Source organism: Equus caballus, chromosome 1 (assembly GCF_041296265.1).
Source record: "Equus caballus isolate H_3958 breed thoroughbred chromosome 1, TB-T2T, whole genome shotgun sequence".
In the NCBI taxonomy this organism is placed as follows: Eukaryota; Metazoa; Chordata; class Mammalia; order Perissodactyla; family Equidae; genus Equus; species Equus caballus.
Window position 1 is genome coordinate 129021884 of NC_091684.1, and position 17040 is coordinate 129038923.

Here is a 17040-nt window from a genome sequence, read left to right on the forward strand (position 1 = left end):
GGAGGGGACCGGCTGGGCACACCCAGAAAGCAGGACTAGGAGCGGTGAGAGAGTGGCTCCCATTCCCTGATGGCCCTACTACCCACTTTATTTTAACTTTATATTATGGATATTCTCAAACATATACAATAGTATAGAGAATGGCATAATGATTCCCCAAGTCGCCACCGCCCAGCTTCAACAATTATCCCCTCTTGGCCAATCTTGTTTCATCTAACCTTCTCCCACTACCCACTGTAAACAAGGATGGGGGCAGCAGAGGCGCCCCCCCCCCCCCCCCCCACAGCTGTAGGAGAGCGGGCACCAGCCCTGCACCACTGGAGACAGGAACGCCGAGGGGCGGAGTTGGGGCACCGAGGGCTGGGAGCTGGGCTCACGCGGGTAGGGGCCGCAGGGGGCGGGGCCGGGGGGCGGGACTCGGAGCAGGGCGTGGGGGGTGGGGGTGCTCTCCCAGCTAGTCTAGGCGCGCGGAGCTGGGCGCAGAGCGGCAGTCTCCGCCTTGCAGCTTGGAGCGTGCCTGTCGCCGCTTTCCTGCCGCCGCCACCGCTGCCACCATGCCCAACTTCGCCGGCACCTGGAAGATGCGCAGCAGCGAGAATTTTGACGAGCTGCTCAAGGCGCTGGGTAAGCTGGCGAGGACAGCGCGCCCCGACGAGGAGAAGGGGCCCGGAGGTGCCCCGGACCCGCAGGGGGTGGGCTTTGGCCACCAACCCCAAACAGGAGGGAGTCCCCGGGGCGATAGATCAGGACGAATTCCAAGGCTCACCCCATCTAAGAGCCGCGAGTAGAGGCCGGGACCCCTCTCGCGTCCAGCGAACGTTTGCTGGATGCATGGCGCTTTTCCCGACGGTTCGGGCTTTGTCGCGTGCTAGATCATCGCAAGGAGAGATTATTACTGGACTCCAAGGAGGGTAAGGGACTTTAAATTTGGGGACTCAGTTTGAGACCAGGCCTTGCCACGAATTCACTGTGCTCCTCGGGGAAAGCCACTTACTCCCTCTGAGCCTCGTTTCTCATCTCGAAAATCAGGGCGAAGGCAGGGTAAGGAGTGGATTAATTTTAAGGCCCCTATCTATAGTCAGAGGTTTTGGGAAGTGCCGGGCCAGTCCTGGGACAATGGGCAGGTGGCGAGGCCCTGTGACCTGAGCCCGCGGCTCGCTCATCTTTCCCCGCGCAGGTGTGAACGCCATGCTGAGGAAAGTGGCCGTGGCCGCTGCGTCCAAGCCGCACGTGGAGATCCGCCAGGATGGAGATCAGTTCTACATCAAGACATCCACCACGGTGCGCACCACCGAGATCAACTTCAAGGTCGGAGAAGGCTTTGAGGAGGAGACAGTGGATGGACGCAAGTGCAGGGTGAGGCCCCAGAGCCTAGGCAGCGTTCGCGGATCCCCGCTCCCTACCCGTGGACCGCTGCAGCCAGACGCACCCATTTCTCCCTTTGCAGCCTGCGGCGCGCTTTTCCTTGCGGGGCGGGTGCACTGGCTGTTTGCAGAGAGAGTTTGTGCAACAGGGTTGCCCTGGGCTCAGGAGAAAGTCCTACCCCTGTCCCCTCCCAACCCGATGCCTAAACCGCCTCCCGAGGTGCTAACAGCCGCGATTAAAGCGCGGGCTCTTGGTTGCGCCGCGTGCCCAGCGGCGGCTTCTGCAGCTCTTTGCGGCGACCCTCCGCGCCAGCGCAGGCGGCGCGGGAGGAGGAGGTTGCAGGGGCCGCCGGGTTCCCCGGCCTCGCCGCTGCCACGTTTCCTGCCGCAGGTGGAGCGGCAGCTCTCACGTCCCGCCCCCCGGGTCCCTCGGCCCCCTGGGAACGCTCTGGATCCAGTTTCAGCAGTCTCGATGGCTCCAGCACCTCTACTGCCCTCCCTCAGCCTGATTCCTTAAAAGAAAGGCGGAATCTTTCAAAAAGCGAGGCAGATTCTGGCTGGGAAAATGGACTAAGTTGCTCTCTCCTAGTCCTCAAGGGCAAGAGTTTTATATTTCTCTGTGTATGGGCCCCATGGATGAAGGAGTGGACTGAAGCAAGGGGTTGTACACTCCTTTTTTAGATGGGCAAAAACTGCATTTGGTTGATCTCTGGACTAGAATGGAGGGTTGGTTACTCATGTATTTTGAGGAGAGAAGGGAAAATAATTGCTACTGCTACCACTTATTTAAAAAGTGACAAAATGTCTCCCTCCCTTTCCTTAGTGTTTTTTTAAAAAAACTAACAACATTCCGGAGAGTGAGAAATTGTTTCCACCTCTCCTGAGTGGTGCCTGTCTGATCTACAGAGTGGGACTGGACACTGGGTTTGGGAGAAGGATGCAGAGAGAGACACAGCCCCCCTGGAGCACACTGGCCCATATGGTGGTATTTGGCCCCCAGCATTGGCATAGCCTAAAAATGACGTCCATGCTTGGAGCTGGCATGGTCTTACTGTTTGTGAAAACAAAGGAGCAGGACAGCGTGGCTAGAGTGAAGGTCTGGGAGTCGAAGGGAGAAGGCCTGGCGATAGGCCAGGCTCAATTTGGGGACATCCAGTGGTGGCTACTACCAGAGACAGTAATTCTGATAAAAAAATCCAAGGACACACGGCAGCCTGGAGAGTGGGGCTTTATCCCCGCCCTGCCTAATGAACGCATCCCATGTGTTAGTTAAAAATTGAGGATGTGCACATTCAGTACGGGCCCCCCAGTGCAGCTGCACAGCACTTTGCTTTGTGCACACGCTGGGGAAAACTGCAGGGAATCCCTCCTTTTGCCTCCTACCTCCCACAGCATGAAGATCCTTCAGATTGTTGTTTTGTTGTGTTTTTAAAATTCTTCTAAAAGGATGTAACCTGGAAATTGGCAGTGTTTTTATCCTCAGAGCCAGAGATACCCAGATTTATCAGAGCAGGCTGTGTGCTGCATCTGATGAGCGCAAACAGGGAGAAAGGCGTTATCTTAAAATCCATGCAAGGAACAGAGCCCCTGATCTGCTGACTACACTTGTGCTTGCAAATATGCTGTCTTAACTCGTCTAAAATTTTGTAGTTCTGATGTGAAGGTTCTTGCCTTTAACATCCAAATTGCTTGAAGGGGTAATCCCTTTTGACATAAATGAATCATTGCATGCTCTAAATTTTATTCCTGGAGATGTAAAGCATGCCTAAGGCTTTGCTGCTTCCGTGAGTGTGTGTACATGTGCATGTGTATGTGTGTAATATGAGGCATATCTATACCTCATAATATCCGTGAGCAGCCCTCTGAATTTGGACTTTTTAAGGTACAGCAGCAAAGGTTCTGTGTCCACTGACAGGGACCATGTGTTGCTTCTCTGCACAGCAGTTATTCTCCGGTGCTCATTGTTGTCTCTGCTCCTGCTGCCAAGACTGTAATTAATGTCACTAATGGTTTTCCTGCCCACAGAGTTTAGCCACTTGGGAGAATGAGAACAAGATCCACTGCACACAAACTCTCCTTGAAGGGGATGGCCCCAAAACCTACTGGACCCGCGAGCTGGCCAACGACGAGCTCATCCTGGTGAGGCCCTTCGACCCTGAAACAAGCCCACAGCTCCCTGGCTAATGCCTGAGGGACTCACAAACGACATCCTCACTCTCCCATTCAGGGAGAGACACTATCTGCCCTGGGTTAAAATTTGAGCACAAAGCCCAAAATGACAGTTTAGGTCAGAGGAAATTATTGTTAAATGGTTGGCAGGAGAGGCGAGTGGCTCAGAGGGCAGAGCAGAGGCTACACAGGCTGCAGCGCTGCCACTATCCAAACCGAGCCATCCGTGACTTGGTGACTTGCTTTAAGCCAACCTCCCCCATCCCCCACAGCTGGGCTCAGAATGCTTGGGCTCTGTGAGGTCCCAGGGTTGTTCACTCTGCAAAAGGAATTATTTTTCCCCTCCTAATTCCTCATTTTGCTGCCTGGCAAAGATCTAAGAAATTTTAATATGTCAGCACTGGGAGCCTTAGAGAACATTTTTACCCCCCTGGAGTTACAAACTCCAGTGGCCTTTGCAGCCAGGCAAGTGATGCTAATTTAGGAAGTGTCTGAGGGTAACCCAATGTGGAGGGGTGGGGCCCTTAGAACTAGAGAGGGTGGGCTCTACCTTAAAGGTATTCACATTGAAACATTTTAAACAGCCCTGGCCACACAAAATTTACCTGGTGAGGCCAAGTTAGAAACCTCTGTAGTTTAATCACTTCCCCCCTCCCCATTTATTTTAGGTGTGGGGGCAAAGGAAGACTGGGAGGACAGGACAACCCTATGTCACTCTGCCTTTGTGCTTCAGAACAGACCGAGCTTTGCAACTACCTTTTTTCCTGCAGACTAGAAAAGGGAAAAGCTGTTGTGGGTAGCAGGAAATGATATCCTTTGTTCTCCATCAGGCACGTTGTTAACCTCCCCCATCTAAGACTGCCTGCCTGCCCCGTCTTAGAGACTGTCACCCTGAGATGTTGGGAAAGGAGATGATGAGGTGTGCTAGGAGGGGACTCGCTGTGTGCCCTGGGCATGGCCTTTCCCTTCCCAAGCTGTAAAATGAGGGGTTGAGCTAAAGTCTGATCCCCAAGGTCCCTCTCGGCCCTGAAATTACATGTTTATTCTGCGAGAAGACCCTAAATTGAGCTATCTCTATTACTCTAACAGAGGCTGCTTGATCCCTCTCTCTCCTCTTGTCCTTCCCAGTAATGATTTCACATGCTTTCTCCTTTCGTAGAGAAAGGACTGGCTTCATTTGCAACTTGGTTAATGTTTCCAGGGAAGGACTACCCAGTGGGGCTGGAGGAGCAATTTGAGGCTGACATGGAAATTTAGGAGAAAAAGGCACATATGGTCCACTGGTGCCAGAGTTAGTAAAGAGAGAGATGATTTTAGAGTTCCTGCGTGTAGCTGAGGGTTAAGTGGGCTTAGTTCGTTCTGTGAGAAAGTGTGATTTTATTAACCTCTGTAGTATCCGAGAGCCGGAGCAAATGATGAGGGTAACTAGATTTTTTTTCAGGGTAAGTACAATTTGATATTCGTGACTAGTTCTGCTAGGAGGACTGTGCCACTTGCAAATCCCCCACTACAATTCCACCCTGCATCACACACCAGCCTCAAAAGGAGCATTAATTCTTGACATCTGAGATCTGAAATGTGGGCTTTTGTTTGAAAGGTTATTATCATTAAGAAATCCAGAACGTAGGGAGATGCTGTCTCCGTATAACAGCAGGCAAATTATTCTAGTTAAGTCAAAATACGCTCTCCCAGCAGCAACAGTAAATTGCCCCTGGGCTGTAAGTTGCCTTCTTTTGAAAACTGAGTATCCTCTCTCAAACCACTCTGGAACATTCTTCAGAGTTTCTTTCAGGAACCTCTCAGCATAGTTGCAGGCTGAGAAGGACATTTCAAATGTGGTTGGAAATGTGGCAATTTCTTCTTATGTCCTGAGGCCATTTGTTGGTCTGGGTGAGGTGTCAGATAGCTAGAGCAGGTACAGGACAGGTAAAGAGTCACATGCCCAAAGTGGCATTCCATTCGATGCTCTGTGGCCATAGAGCTTGAAGAGTTCTGGAACACTGACATGGTTCTGAGAGGTCTGGACATCTGAGAGGTGAATTTTGATGGGAACCCCGCCCCCTGCTCCCAGCACGTAGAATCATCTGCATTCCTCACTAATGCAGAGATTATAAAGAGGTATCCGGAGCAGGTACAATTGTGCTGGTGTGATCAGGAGTTCCCTATTTAGAAAAGAAGCTAGTGATGGGCATTCGCTTCCTTAATAGTTCCCTGAAATACTCATGTTAGCATAATGTCCTAGTACATGTTCTCTGAGACCATCTCATGACCGACTGAGGGGCAAGAATCTGAAGATCCAAGTATATCCAAGCTCTTAGTCCAGGACTTTGACCTCTCTGGAGCCTCAGGCCCCTTTGAGAGTCTGAAACATAGTGATCCACCCACAGAAAAATGTACATCTGCCAACAAAGGTACCTACATCAGGTCTACAGACCACGGAATTTTTGTTTTTCATTTTGTTTTTTTAACACACACATTGTTTTCCCAGTTCCAACTGCCTGTGAGAGGCCCAGGAGTGTGGGCCTGTGAGTAATTGCTAGTTGTTGGAAGAGTTGAGACAGCTTACAAACGGGTGATACCATTTCAGAGGCCAGAAGGAAAACATCCTCCTCCATCCGTGGAATGATTCTTGTCCTCCCCACAACAAGCAAACAAACAAATGAAGAGCCATAGAATTTTAGCTGGAAAGAGCCTTTGGGATCATCTTGTTCAGTTCTGTCCCTCCCTTCAACTCCCTCCCTACTCCATCCCCAAACTGGCGGAGAGAGGAAGAGCCGTGCCCAGGCTTACCCAGCTGTGAGTTGCAGAGCGAGGTCTGGATGCCGATGCTATGCTTTTGCAGCTGAGTCCAATTTTCTAGCTTGCAGGTGACTTGAGTATTACATACAACATTTCAGGCTGTCTCCCAGGCTGGACAGCTGCTTCCTGGAAGGCCCTTCCACACCCTTTCCAAAGCTATCCCATAAGGCCGGTCAGCGCTAGACCCTATGGCTCCAACTGCCCAAGCCCCTTGCTCTCTTAAGTCATTTGAAAAGAGACAGAACCACTTCAGAAATGTCCAATATGACATTCTCCCCCTTTCCAATTTAATTTCAAAACCAAAGCCAGGAAACTTGCATTTCTTATGTCAGCATTTACAGGTTCCAGAAGGAAAGGAAAACTGCATATAACATAATTCTATACCCAAGTTGCCTCTCTGCCAAGATGGAATTTAAGGGGAAAAAAGAAAAAAACCTTAGCACTTAGCATGAGCACTCAGCGCAGGAAATTGAATGTCTGTTACAAAGAGCTTCTAACAGGAGAGTAAGTGGCCTTATTAGCAATATGCTTTAAACATTTTTGCACAGGCATCTGCACTGATTGGTTTTCCTTTTCTGCAGACATTCGGCGCGGATGACGTGGTCTGCACGAGGATTTATGTTCGGGAGTGAACACGGCTGGCTTGCTCCTGCTTTGGGGGTGGGATGCATGTTCCCCAAGGAATCTCATAGGTCTGAGCTGCCAGTGGACCTCCCCTTCCCCTGTATCAACATTAGGTGATCCTGTTTGCCCCAAAATGGTGTTGTAGTGTTTCCTCCCAAGGCCTTCGTGCCTCTGTGTCCCTGGTGCTCTGTAGTTTAGTATCTGTACGGTTTTCTTGGTCATTAAACTGGTTGGACACATATCAAGGCTTCTCTCTTTGACTGTCTCTGCGGTTTCAGCTCTGGGTCATTGTGTACCTGCTGTCTCTAGCACTACGTAGGTCTGTGTAGTGCTTTCAGCTTCAGCCTGCTGCCTAGGTGCAGTGTGGGAGCACATAGCAAGGATTGCAAGCTGGGCTTCTTCTGACTGGATACAGACTGCAGATCCAGGTGTGTTTGGACTTCACAGTTTTGTTTTTTAATTGAATTAGTTGGTATATTGATGGCTCCCAGCAGGAAAGAGAGGGCACATTCAAGAGGGTTAATTGAGGAGACCTCAGAATGGAGGGACTGTTTACACAGGTATTTGCATGGACAGAATGAGGAGAACCAGCAAAGGATGATGAGTCACTGAGAGACTAGCAACAGGGGCACCCTTACTACCCCTAGGCCTGAAGACAGAAGGGACAGGGGTCACTGGAGCACAAGAGCTATAGCCTGGGAGAGAGACCACCATGCAGGAGCCATGGCAGTACACAGAGGAACATAGTCACTGCCCAAACCATGGCCCCAGTGTATGGGGGGCGAGGAGGAGGCTTGGCTTGGAACAAGGGGATAAGTATCCTGACCTCCCACCTTTCAATCTCTGATCTACTTGTTCTGCCCATTGGCCAAACCCAGTTGGAATCTAGAAGGTAAGAGAGTGGGTGGGTGAGGGTGCTGTACACAAAAGTCATCCTCCCCAGACATAGCCCGGTGGAGAGTAAATCTGAAAGGCAAATGGACAATAATCTATAGGTGCCAACTGTTACATTTGAAAATCAGGAGATTTCACATAAAAAGCTGGATTTCTATTTCCTTAAGAGAAAAATTGGGCAAACCTGGCATCCCTGAACTTACATTCCCACAGGGCAACGACTGGCTTAGCCACTTCTCCCTTTTTAAAGATTTTATTGTTTTATTTTTCCTTTTTTCTCCCAAAGCCCCCCAGTACATAGTTGTGTATTTTTAGTTGTGGGTCCTTCTAGTTGTGGCGTGTGGGATGCTGCCTCAGCGTGGCCTGACGAGCAGTGCCATGTCAGTGCCCAGGATTCGAACCAGCAAAACCCTGGGCCGCTGAAGCGGAGCGCACAAACAACCACTCAGCCACGGGGCTGGCCCTGCTTCTCCCTTTTTAAATAGAACTTCCACCCTCTGCCTCCCTATGGGCCCCACCATTGCCCCTGCCCTCATTTATGTTGCCTGCCTGGCTTCTCGGTCATCTCTACTTGCCGTCCTAAGCACATGGGTTCTTGGCAAAACCAGGTCAGAGTTGGTTGAGTGACAGTGTTCAGGCATGATGAGGCCAGAAGAAGGTGACCCTCAAAGAGCTCACATTCTGATAGGGCAGACACCTAAGGCCCAGGTGCCACCACCTGATGGCAGTGACAACTCCTCACACCTCCACACCCAGAGCCCCAGCTTGTTCACGAGGGACCATGGCCCCCTCCCAAAGACATCTGAAATCTGGGGGGAGGGGTCTCATGCCAAACCTGGAATGCAGCTCATATCCTGCAACCTGCTTGTTGGGGCTCTATGGGCTGCCTCTGCTGTGATGCCCTCCACAAAAGTGCCCATGCTCTGCCAACAGCCCTGCTTCCCATATTCCCAAAGCCACCAGGCCTCAATGCATCAGAGCAGGGCTGGATTCTGGGTTAGAGTCAAGAGAAACCCTGACCCTGGGTTATCCTTTGTCCCTGGAGCCCTCAGACACCTCTGCTTGTGCCCAGAACCTCTCAAAGCCTCTCATGAAAACAGTTCCCTCAACTTCTGGCTCTACCCTAGGGCCAGTGGGTGCCACCACCATGCCATCCCCTCCGTTCTGCTTGTTTCTCCTCTCTGGGGCTTGATGACTCACCAGAAACAGCCAAGTCCACACTCAGTACCCTACACAACACAGTTCATGTGGTAGAGATCGAGTGTTGGAGGAGTTGCCTGATGGCTTCTTGGAGGAAGTGGGCTGGTATGGGCCCTCTGCAGTGAGGAGGAAGGCAATGTGGGGGGCCAACCTGAATGCAAATGTGCCAGGCTTAAGGGAAGTGAGGGAACTAAACTGGCCATGCAAGAGAAAGTGGGCAAGGTGGGTCATGCCAAAAGGATGAAGGCTGAGATGTCAGGGCTATGCCCCATGTACCCACATGCCATGGTGGTTGGGCTGAGCAAGACCTCAGACATCTTGGCCTACATGCTTCCTGGCTCCTGCTACTGCCCTGTCTTCTCCATATCTAGATTTGATGCCTAAGGGACACTGCCCTGCCGTACAGTGGTGGCCCAGGGTCCAGGCTGAAGGGAGAATGGAGGAAGCCCTTCTCCTTTCCTGACTCTGGGAATTGGGCTATTTCCATCATGTTCTTTATGACATGTTACATGGGACATATGTGTTTCCTTCTGATTAGCCTTCACAGGAGATGAAGAATAAGGCAGGGTGATGGAGGCTACCAGCTATACCCCTCAGCGTGCCTGACAGCCTTCAGGCATGGGTGGCCACATTTGGATGAGATGTGGTGGCAGCACCAGTGGTTCACTTAGAGCATCAGCTGCAGCCTGTTTCTCTTGAATCTTGTTCCTTCCTCATTTTCCAGGAAAAAAGGCACAGTGTTTCTCATTTCCTCTTGGTGCACCTCTTATGAGACATCAGTGTTCCATGGAACACAGATTTGGAATTGCCACTATATCATCAGCCTTAAAATATTTGCATGTACACACATTACATATGATATATAACACATACATACATGTAGGATAAAAACCTACACAAAATATCACTGTTATCAGGATAATCTCACTAAAACAGTGCTCTAAATGTCACTCCCCTGCTCAGCAATCCGCATAGTCTACGGCAGAGAGGTCAAACTCTTTGGCCTGGCATTCAAGCCCTCCATGATTTAGCCTCACCAGGTAAAACAGAAAGAATAAGGAGAATAAGGGCTTTGGTGTCTGTCCGACCTGGCTTCAACTCCTGGCCACACCTTTAGCCTGCAAGTGCTAGAAACCCAACTACAACCAGTCGCAGAAAAAAGCAATGTACTCAGTTATGACACGGATGAACCTTGAAAACATTGTGCTAAGTGGATGAAACCAGTCACAAAGGGCCACGTACTGTATAATTCTATTTACATGAAATGTCCAGTTGAAGAAATCCAGAGAGACAGAAAGTAGACTGGTAGTTGCCTAAGGCTGGGGGTGTTGGGGGAAAATGGAAGTGACTGGTACACGGTTTCTTTCTGGGATAATGAAAATGTTCTAGAATTGATGTGGTGATGGTTGCACAACTCTCTGATACACTAAAAACCACTGAATTGTATATTTTATTTATTTTTTAAAGATTGGCCCTGAGCTAACATGTGTTGTCAATCTTTTTTCTTCTTCTTCTCGCCAAAGCCCCCCCAGTACATAGTTGTACATTCTGGTTGTAAGTCCCTCTGGTTGTGCTGTGTGGGACGCCCTGGGCGCGTGGCCTGAGGAACGCCGCCATGTCTGTGCCCAGGATCCAATCGGAGAAACTCTGAGCCTTGGAAGCAGAGCGCGAACTCAACCACGCGGCAGCGGCTGGCCCTGAACTGTACATTTTAAATGAGTGAATGGTATGCTATGTGAATTACATCTTAATAAAACTGTTGTTTTTCTTAAAGGAATGTGCTGATCTCCCTGGTTGTGAGGAATACTGGGGAAGCTCTCCGGACTGAAGGGAAAGCTGCAGGAGCTGAGCCTACAACCTGCCTCACAGCTCCTTGAATTCCTCTCTCTCTCCATCTCTTACTCCATTTTGATTTCCTCAGGCAACTGGTTACGGTCACATGCCCACCTTGAGCCAATCACAACTCGGTGGAATAGGGTACAATGATTGGCTAGGCCTGAGTCATGTGACCTCTTCTTAGGGGCCGAACCTATTAGAAGAGGAGGAATACGGAAAAGCAAAGTGGGTAGGCAGGACTGTGGTTACTGCTAGCCACCACGCTGGCCAGCAAACTTTTGGTAAATTATTTAACTTCTTTGCCTCTTGGCCTTTTGCTATGTAAAGTGAGGACAATAAAGCCTACTTGGCCTGCTTGGTGTGGAGATTAAAGGAGTTAAGGTCTGTAAAGTGCTGAGAGCTTTATTGATCTCTCCATAATCCTTGTCCTCTAGCCACGTGGGACCAAACCCTGATCCCACTCCTCTGGGCCTCTCTCTGATCCTTTACATTTTCAAGGCCAGCACCCACCTCTTTTAAGGCGTCTTCTGGTTCTGTCCCAGCCCCCACACCAGGCTTATGCAATTACAGGCTGCCTTATGCTTCTATTGTGGTCCTGCGTTGTCGTTCCACATTTCCTAGGTTTCTGTCATACTCCGCCAACCAGCGTGTGTGGTCCCTGAGGCCAGGAATGACTGCTTAAACATCTCTGCACCTCCGCACGGCTTGGCAAATGGGGTTACTTTGTAAACATGTGCTGATTGTCTGACTGATGGCGAGCCAACGTTTTCTAAAGGATCCAAGCCTTCTTGAATGGATGTCCCCAAAGAAAGACAGATGTGGGGGAGCAAAGAACAGCACTCGATTCAAGAACCATCCAATAGCAAGAGGAGCCCCTCACATAGACATAGCATAATGCATATCACACATTATATCTCAGAGGCAGCGGGGCAGAGACTCCAAGCCCCATTTAAAAGAAAGGTGTGAATAGGACAGGAAACCCTGCTAAGGAGCAGGAAGACTTAGAAGTAGCAGACTTACTGACTGCCTGCCCCAACGTCCTTCCCAGCACTCCTATCTCTTGCCCACCTCCAGAAGAGGCCAGGAAAGTCAATGCTTATTTTCCCAGCCTGCATTATAACTGGAGTTGACCTCGTGACCCAGTTCTGGCCAATGAGACATAAGGGGAAGCCTGCTAAGGGGCTTCTGGGAAAGACCTTTTCTTCCTAATTAAACAGGAAAGCCTAAGAAGCTAACTTCTGCTTACTGCCTCTGAATAAGGTGAGAGATTGTAATGCCTGGAGCTGGTGCTGCCAGCTTACAACCATGAGGAGAAGAGATGCAAGCTTAGAGTCATTGAGACGATACAATCCCTACCACTCTTTGGTATGTGATTAAAAAAAAGAAGAAAGCGCCTGTTTGTTTAAGCCAGTTATTCAGTGGCTTCCATGCTTGCAACCAAAAGCATTCCTAACTGATACATCAGGTTAACGGAAAGGAGGACAGAGGCCTGTCTGGCTTGCAGATGTCTAGGAAGCCTTGTTTTCATGACGACTACCAGTGCTGTAGAAACAGACAGTGTGCCATCTGGCACAAAGAAGAAAATGTTAAACTATTTTATGGAAGTAAAGACCCCAAATTGTAACGTCTTTCTCAATCCCCTTTCATGTCAGCCCCTTCTCATCACCATGACAGCCAACATTTCAAAGTGAACAGCGCATGTTATCAGAGAAAATGTAGGGCCATGTGGGGACCTGAAATTGGCCACCCCAAGATATATCTCTTTGGCATCAGGATTATTTGAGGCTGATTGCTTTTGATAAAATGGGACAGGGAAGGAGGCTCTGAGGAATGGAACTTGCCCTTTGTTGGGACACATTTACATTTGTGAGGTAAATCTCTATCTGTAAAAGGTGCCTCCCTCTCTGTACCAGGAAGAAGAGAGGAGATGACCTTCTCTCTAGAAACTCTTAATCAATGCCAAAGGCAAGGACTTAAATCTGCATTTGTTTATTGTGCTTCTCTGGTAACCTCCTGTAACTGACTTCCCTCCTCCCCCCAACGTTGGCATTTCTTTAAGGATTAAGCATCTTTCCTTAGGCTAGAAACTGATTGCTGCACTCACCTGTGACCACCCAGCTCAAGACAATAGACTTGCCTCCTGCTATACCCTCCAAGATAGCAGACCACTATCTGCTGTGTCCATCAAGCGCTGTGCTGACAGGGCAATTTTGTGACTATTGTGGGAGGGACATTTCAATCATATGTGAAATGTCCTGTTTGGGGGTATTTAACCACTCTGTGCACCCCACTTCTTCAGTGCCCTTTCTTCCTTCTGGAAGAAAGGCCCTGGGCCATGGTTCCTCATAAAGCTTTGTTTAATTTTCTCCTGCTCTTCCGTCTCATGTGAATTTAATTTGTTCTCCAGCCAGACGAACCCAGAGAGAGTAGAGGAAATGTCTTCCTCCCTTACAGCCACAAGCCTGTGAATGTAGCCTTCCCACCCCCAAATTAACCCCACCCACTGCTGCTGGAGGGATCTGCCCTCTGGGAGGACACTCCAGGGATCTCCCCTCCTTTACTGTAACTGCTCATACAGGTCAGGAAAGTCCTCAGATCCTGTCAAAATCATCCCTTGCATCCATATCTGCCTCTCCACTGTCCAGCAAACACTGTGCTCCAAGATAAAAGAATGTCAATATGTCACTGCGTGAAAAGCTAATCTTCACAAAGTCCCTGAAGATCACAAAGTCCCTGAAGAGTCAGAGTAGGTTCGAAATCACCTTTGACTGAAAACCCTTAAATTGGATAGATAGCTGTGCTTATCCCAACCTAACAGAGCTCCTTCACGTTTAAGCATTCTCAACCACACGTGAAGAAATGGAAGTTAGAGAGGGGCGACGACTTGCCCAGGGTCATTGTTTTAGGTGCTTGTCAAGATCAGGGAGACTTCCTACTCTGGATTGAGCTGAGATTAGCCCTGAGCTAACATCTGCTGCCAATCCTCCTCTTTTTGCTGAGGAAGACTGGCCCTGAGCTAACATCTGTGTCCATCTTCCTCTACTTTATATGTGGGACGCCTACCACAGCATAGCTTGCCAAGCAGTGCCATGTCTGCACCCAGGATCCAAACCGGCAAACCCTGGGTCGCCAAAGCAGAACATGCGCACTTAACCACTGTGCCACCTGTCTTTTCTTTTTAACGCTTTATTATAGAAAATTTCAAGCATACACAAAAGTAGAATTGTGGAGGATCAGAATTTGTCACCCCAAAATGTGTCTCTTCGGCTTGATTATTTTTAAGAAGAAAAGACTCAGAAAGAAACTTTGACCTCCCCCTAACTGCCTAAAAGAATTTAAGATAGAAGTCCTGTCCCAGGAAGGAGCCATCACTATAGACAACTCTAGGTGTGGTAGATAGGAAGGCCCAGTTTTATGAAAGTTCTAAGTCCCATTGTCTATAGATAGCCCAGCAAACATTTGTTTACCAAACATTTGCTTTTCTATCTCCATGTAAATTGCCTTTCTCCCCTCTGAAATCCCAAACCACTACCCCCAACATTCTCCTTTGTCCTTAGGTGAAGATGGTATTTAAGGTGGTGGCTGGAGCCATTTTGGAGAATTACTCAGTTTTCCTGGGTTTCTCCCATCTATACATGTTATTAAATTTGTTTGATTTTCTCCTGTTATTCTGTCTCGTGTCAATTTAATTCTTAGACCAGCCAGAAGAACTAGAGGGGAGAGGAACATTCTTCTTCCCCTACAGAATCATATAATGATTTCCCATGTACCCACCACCCAGCTTCAACAACAATCATGGCCAAACTTGTTTCATCTACTCTCCCCTCTCCTGGATTATTTTGAAGCAAATTCTAGATATTTTAAGATTTCATCTATAAGTATTTCAGTATAATATTTCTAAAAGTTAAAAATTACCTTATAAAATAACTACAATATCATGACCACAACTTAGAAATTAAAAATAATTTCTAATATCATCAAATATCCTCTCAGTGTTCAAATTTTCCTGATTGTGTCATAACTTTTTTTTTGCCTGTTGGTTCAAATCAGGATTGAAATAACTATATTTTGTGTTTGGTTGATAGCTCTCTTAAGTCTTTTTCAATCTGTAAGTTCCCCTCTATCTCATTTTATTTTTTATAGTATATTTGTTGGAGAAACTGGTTGTTTGTCCTGTAAAGTTTCCCCACAGTCTGGATTTTGATGACTACGTTTACATGGTGCTGTTTAGCACACTCTCTGTCTCCTGTATTTCTCGTGAATTGGTAGTTAGATCTAGAAGCTCAGTCAGATTCAGCTTTGATTTTTGGGGCAAGAATACTGCAGAGGTGGGGTGTTCTGCTTCCCTCAGTGGGCTCATCATGTCGGTTGCCTCTCTTTCTGTGATGTCAGCAGTCATTGGTGATCATTGCCTAGATCCTTGGTTTCTCTAGGGGTTGAAACATGGGGATATTCTAATTCTATTTCTTCCTTCTTCATTTATGAGCTGGAATACATCCATAAAAACATACTTCCCCTCATCTACTATGTGGTTACCCTGAAGTACAGTTTATATAGGAAAGGCAGAATAAATGTTTAATTCTTTCTCTGTATTTACTAGTTTTTCAAGTAATGAATTGGTTTTCCTGGCATTCTTCAAAGTGGACCAGTGCATTTTTGTGGGTTTTTTTTCATTTTCTTCTTGTTTGAATGTCACTATGAATTTGTAGATTGAAACATATTTGATGTGTTTCGATTCATTGCAGTTTTTATCCTTATGGATGCTAAAAGTGGCCCATCTTTAGCCAGTGGGAGCCTCTTCAAATTGGCTCTTGAGTCTTTTGGTAGGACCCTAGTTGTCTTTGATAACTTCCTCACCGTATGGTATGACAAGATGCTACAGGCTATTTTGTACATTTCCTTCTCCAGACTGGAAATCTGCCTTCTCCAAGGAGCCCAGTCCTTTTAGGAGGCAATGGTATTTAGAAAGCACAATCTAGGGGCTAGAAAAAGGGTGTACTTTTTTTTTTTCTTAAAGATTGGCACCTGAACTAACATCTGTTACCAATCTTTTCTTCTTCTTTTCCCCCAAACCCCCCAGTACATAGTTGTATATTCTAGTCGTAGGTCCTTCTGGTTCTGCTATGTGGGACGCCACCTCAGCATGGCTTGATGAGCAGGGCTAGGTCTGTGCCCAGGATCCGAACTGGTGGAACCCTGGCCCACCGAAGTGGAGCGTATGAACTTAACCATTCAGCTACAGGGCCAGCCCCAAGAGGGGTCTACTTTTGATTTTAAGATAGAAGCCCGAGTTTTAGGACCTAAGAGGCAGGTCATGACAAAAAGGTTACTCTGTGGTCCTTTGCTCTCTTTTTCTTTTGCCCAAGACAGTGCTAACAACATTCAAATATTGCCAACTGTGGTCAGCTATCTGAGAATGACATCTCTTTCCTTTTGCTCAGAGATCTGAGCAGTTTCTGACCAACACCTCTATGGCTAGGGATAGAGGTGGAGGCGGCAGACTTGGGAACATTTGTCTGCAACTCAGCACCAAGCTGTGAGCTCAACTGCTGTAAAGGGGGTGTGACTTGATGGGCGTTCCAATCAAACCTCTCTTACCTCATGCGAGGCTTAATGTTCCATTCCATTCTTTAGTAGGAATATGAGACATAATTTCTGGGCAAAGAGCAGATTCCTACAAGGATTCTACAAACATTACATATTATATTTGTTACAATTGGGTAGTTTATCTTTCTGGGAAAGTTATCTACAGAACTTGGGGAAATTTACTTAATAAAAAAATAGATGACAGTCATAGTTTTATAATTCCACTTGTTTCCACAAGACAGGAAAACTCCTCAACTATGGTGAATGAAAGGGAGGGGTTTGGGATCCCTAAAGTGGAATTTGACCAAGGTCTCTCAGGATAGTCATACTCAGGGGAAGTGGGATTTTGGGATTCTAGCATAAAAAACTTTAGCTTCAGAAATAATGTGTAGGAAAAATTTATTGAGTCATGAACTCTTATAAAGAACATAATGAAAAGTGAAAACTCTGAGAAAGTTTGGAAAAAAATTCAATTCTCAGAAACACATAAAATTAACATTAATTTTTTTTTCTTTTCTACTATCAGGAATAGATTCAGAAAAATATGAAGTTCCCTTTGACCACCTTT

At 47.7% G+C, this 17040-nt stretch overlaps 1 protein-coding gene across 1 annotated transcript; it reads left to right on the forward strand.

The window, feature by feature from the left end:
* Positions 1-384: 384 nt before the first annotated feature.
* Positions 385-7197, forward strand: CRABP1 (cellular retinoic acid binding protein 1). Its single transcript, XM_001488922.5, has 4 exons — positions 385-624; positions 1178-1356; positions 3390-3503; positions 6914-7197. The coding sequence occupies exons 1-4, from the start codon at positions 555-557 to the stop codon at positions 6962-6964; spliced, it is 414 nt and encodes a 137-aa protein (XP_001488972.1). The 5' UTR covers positions 385-554; the 3' UTR covers positions 6965-7197.
* The last annotated feature ends 9843 nt before the right edge of the window (positions 7198-17040 follow it).

What these genes read in the sequence shown, in the direction of transcription:
- CRABP1 (XM_001488922.5), top strand. Translation starts at nt 555, where the DNA reads ATGCCCAACTTCGCCGGCACCTGGAAGATGCGCAGCAGCGAGAATTTT. An exon ending in TGGATGGACGCAAGTGCAGG is followed by an intron (nt 1,357 to 3,389) that starts GTGAGGCCCCAG and finishes TCCTGCCCACAG; the next exon opens with AGTTTAGCCACTTGGGAGAA. An exon ending in CCAACGACGAGCTCATCCTG is followed by an intron (nt 3,504 to 6,913) that starts GTGAGGCCCTTC and finishes CCTTTTCTGCAG; the next exon opens with ACATTCGGCGCGGATGACGT.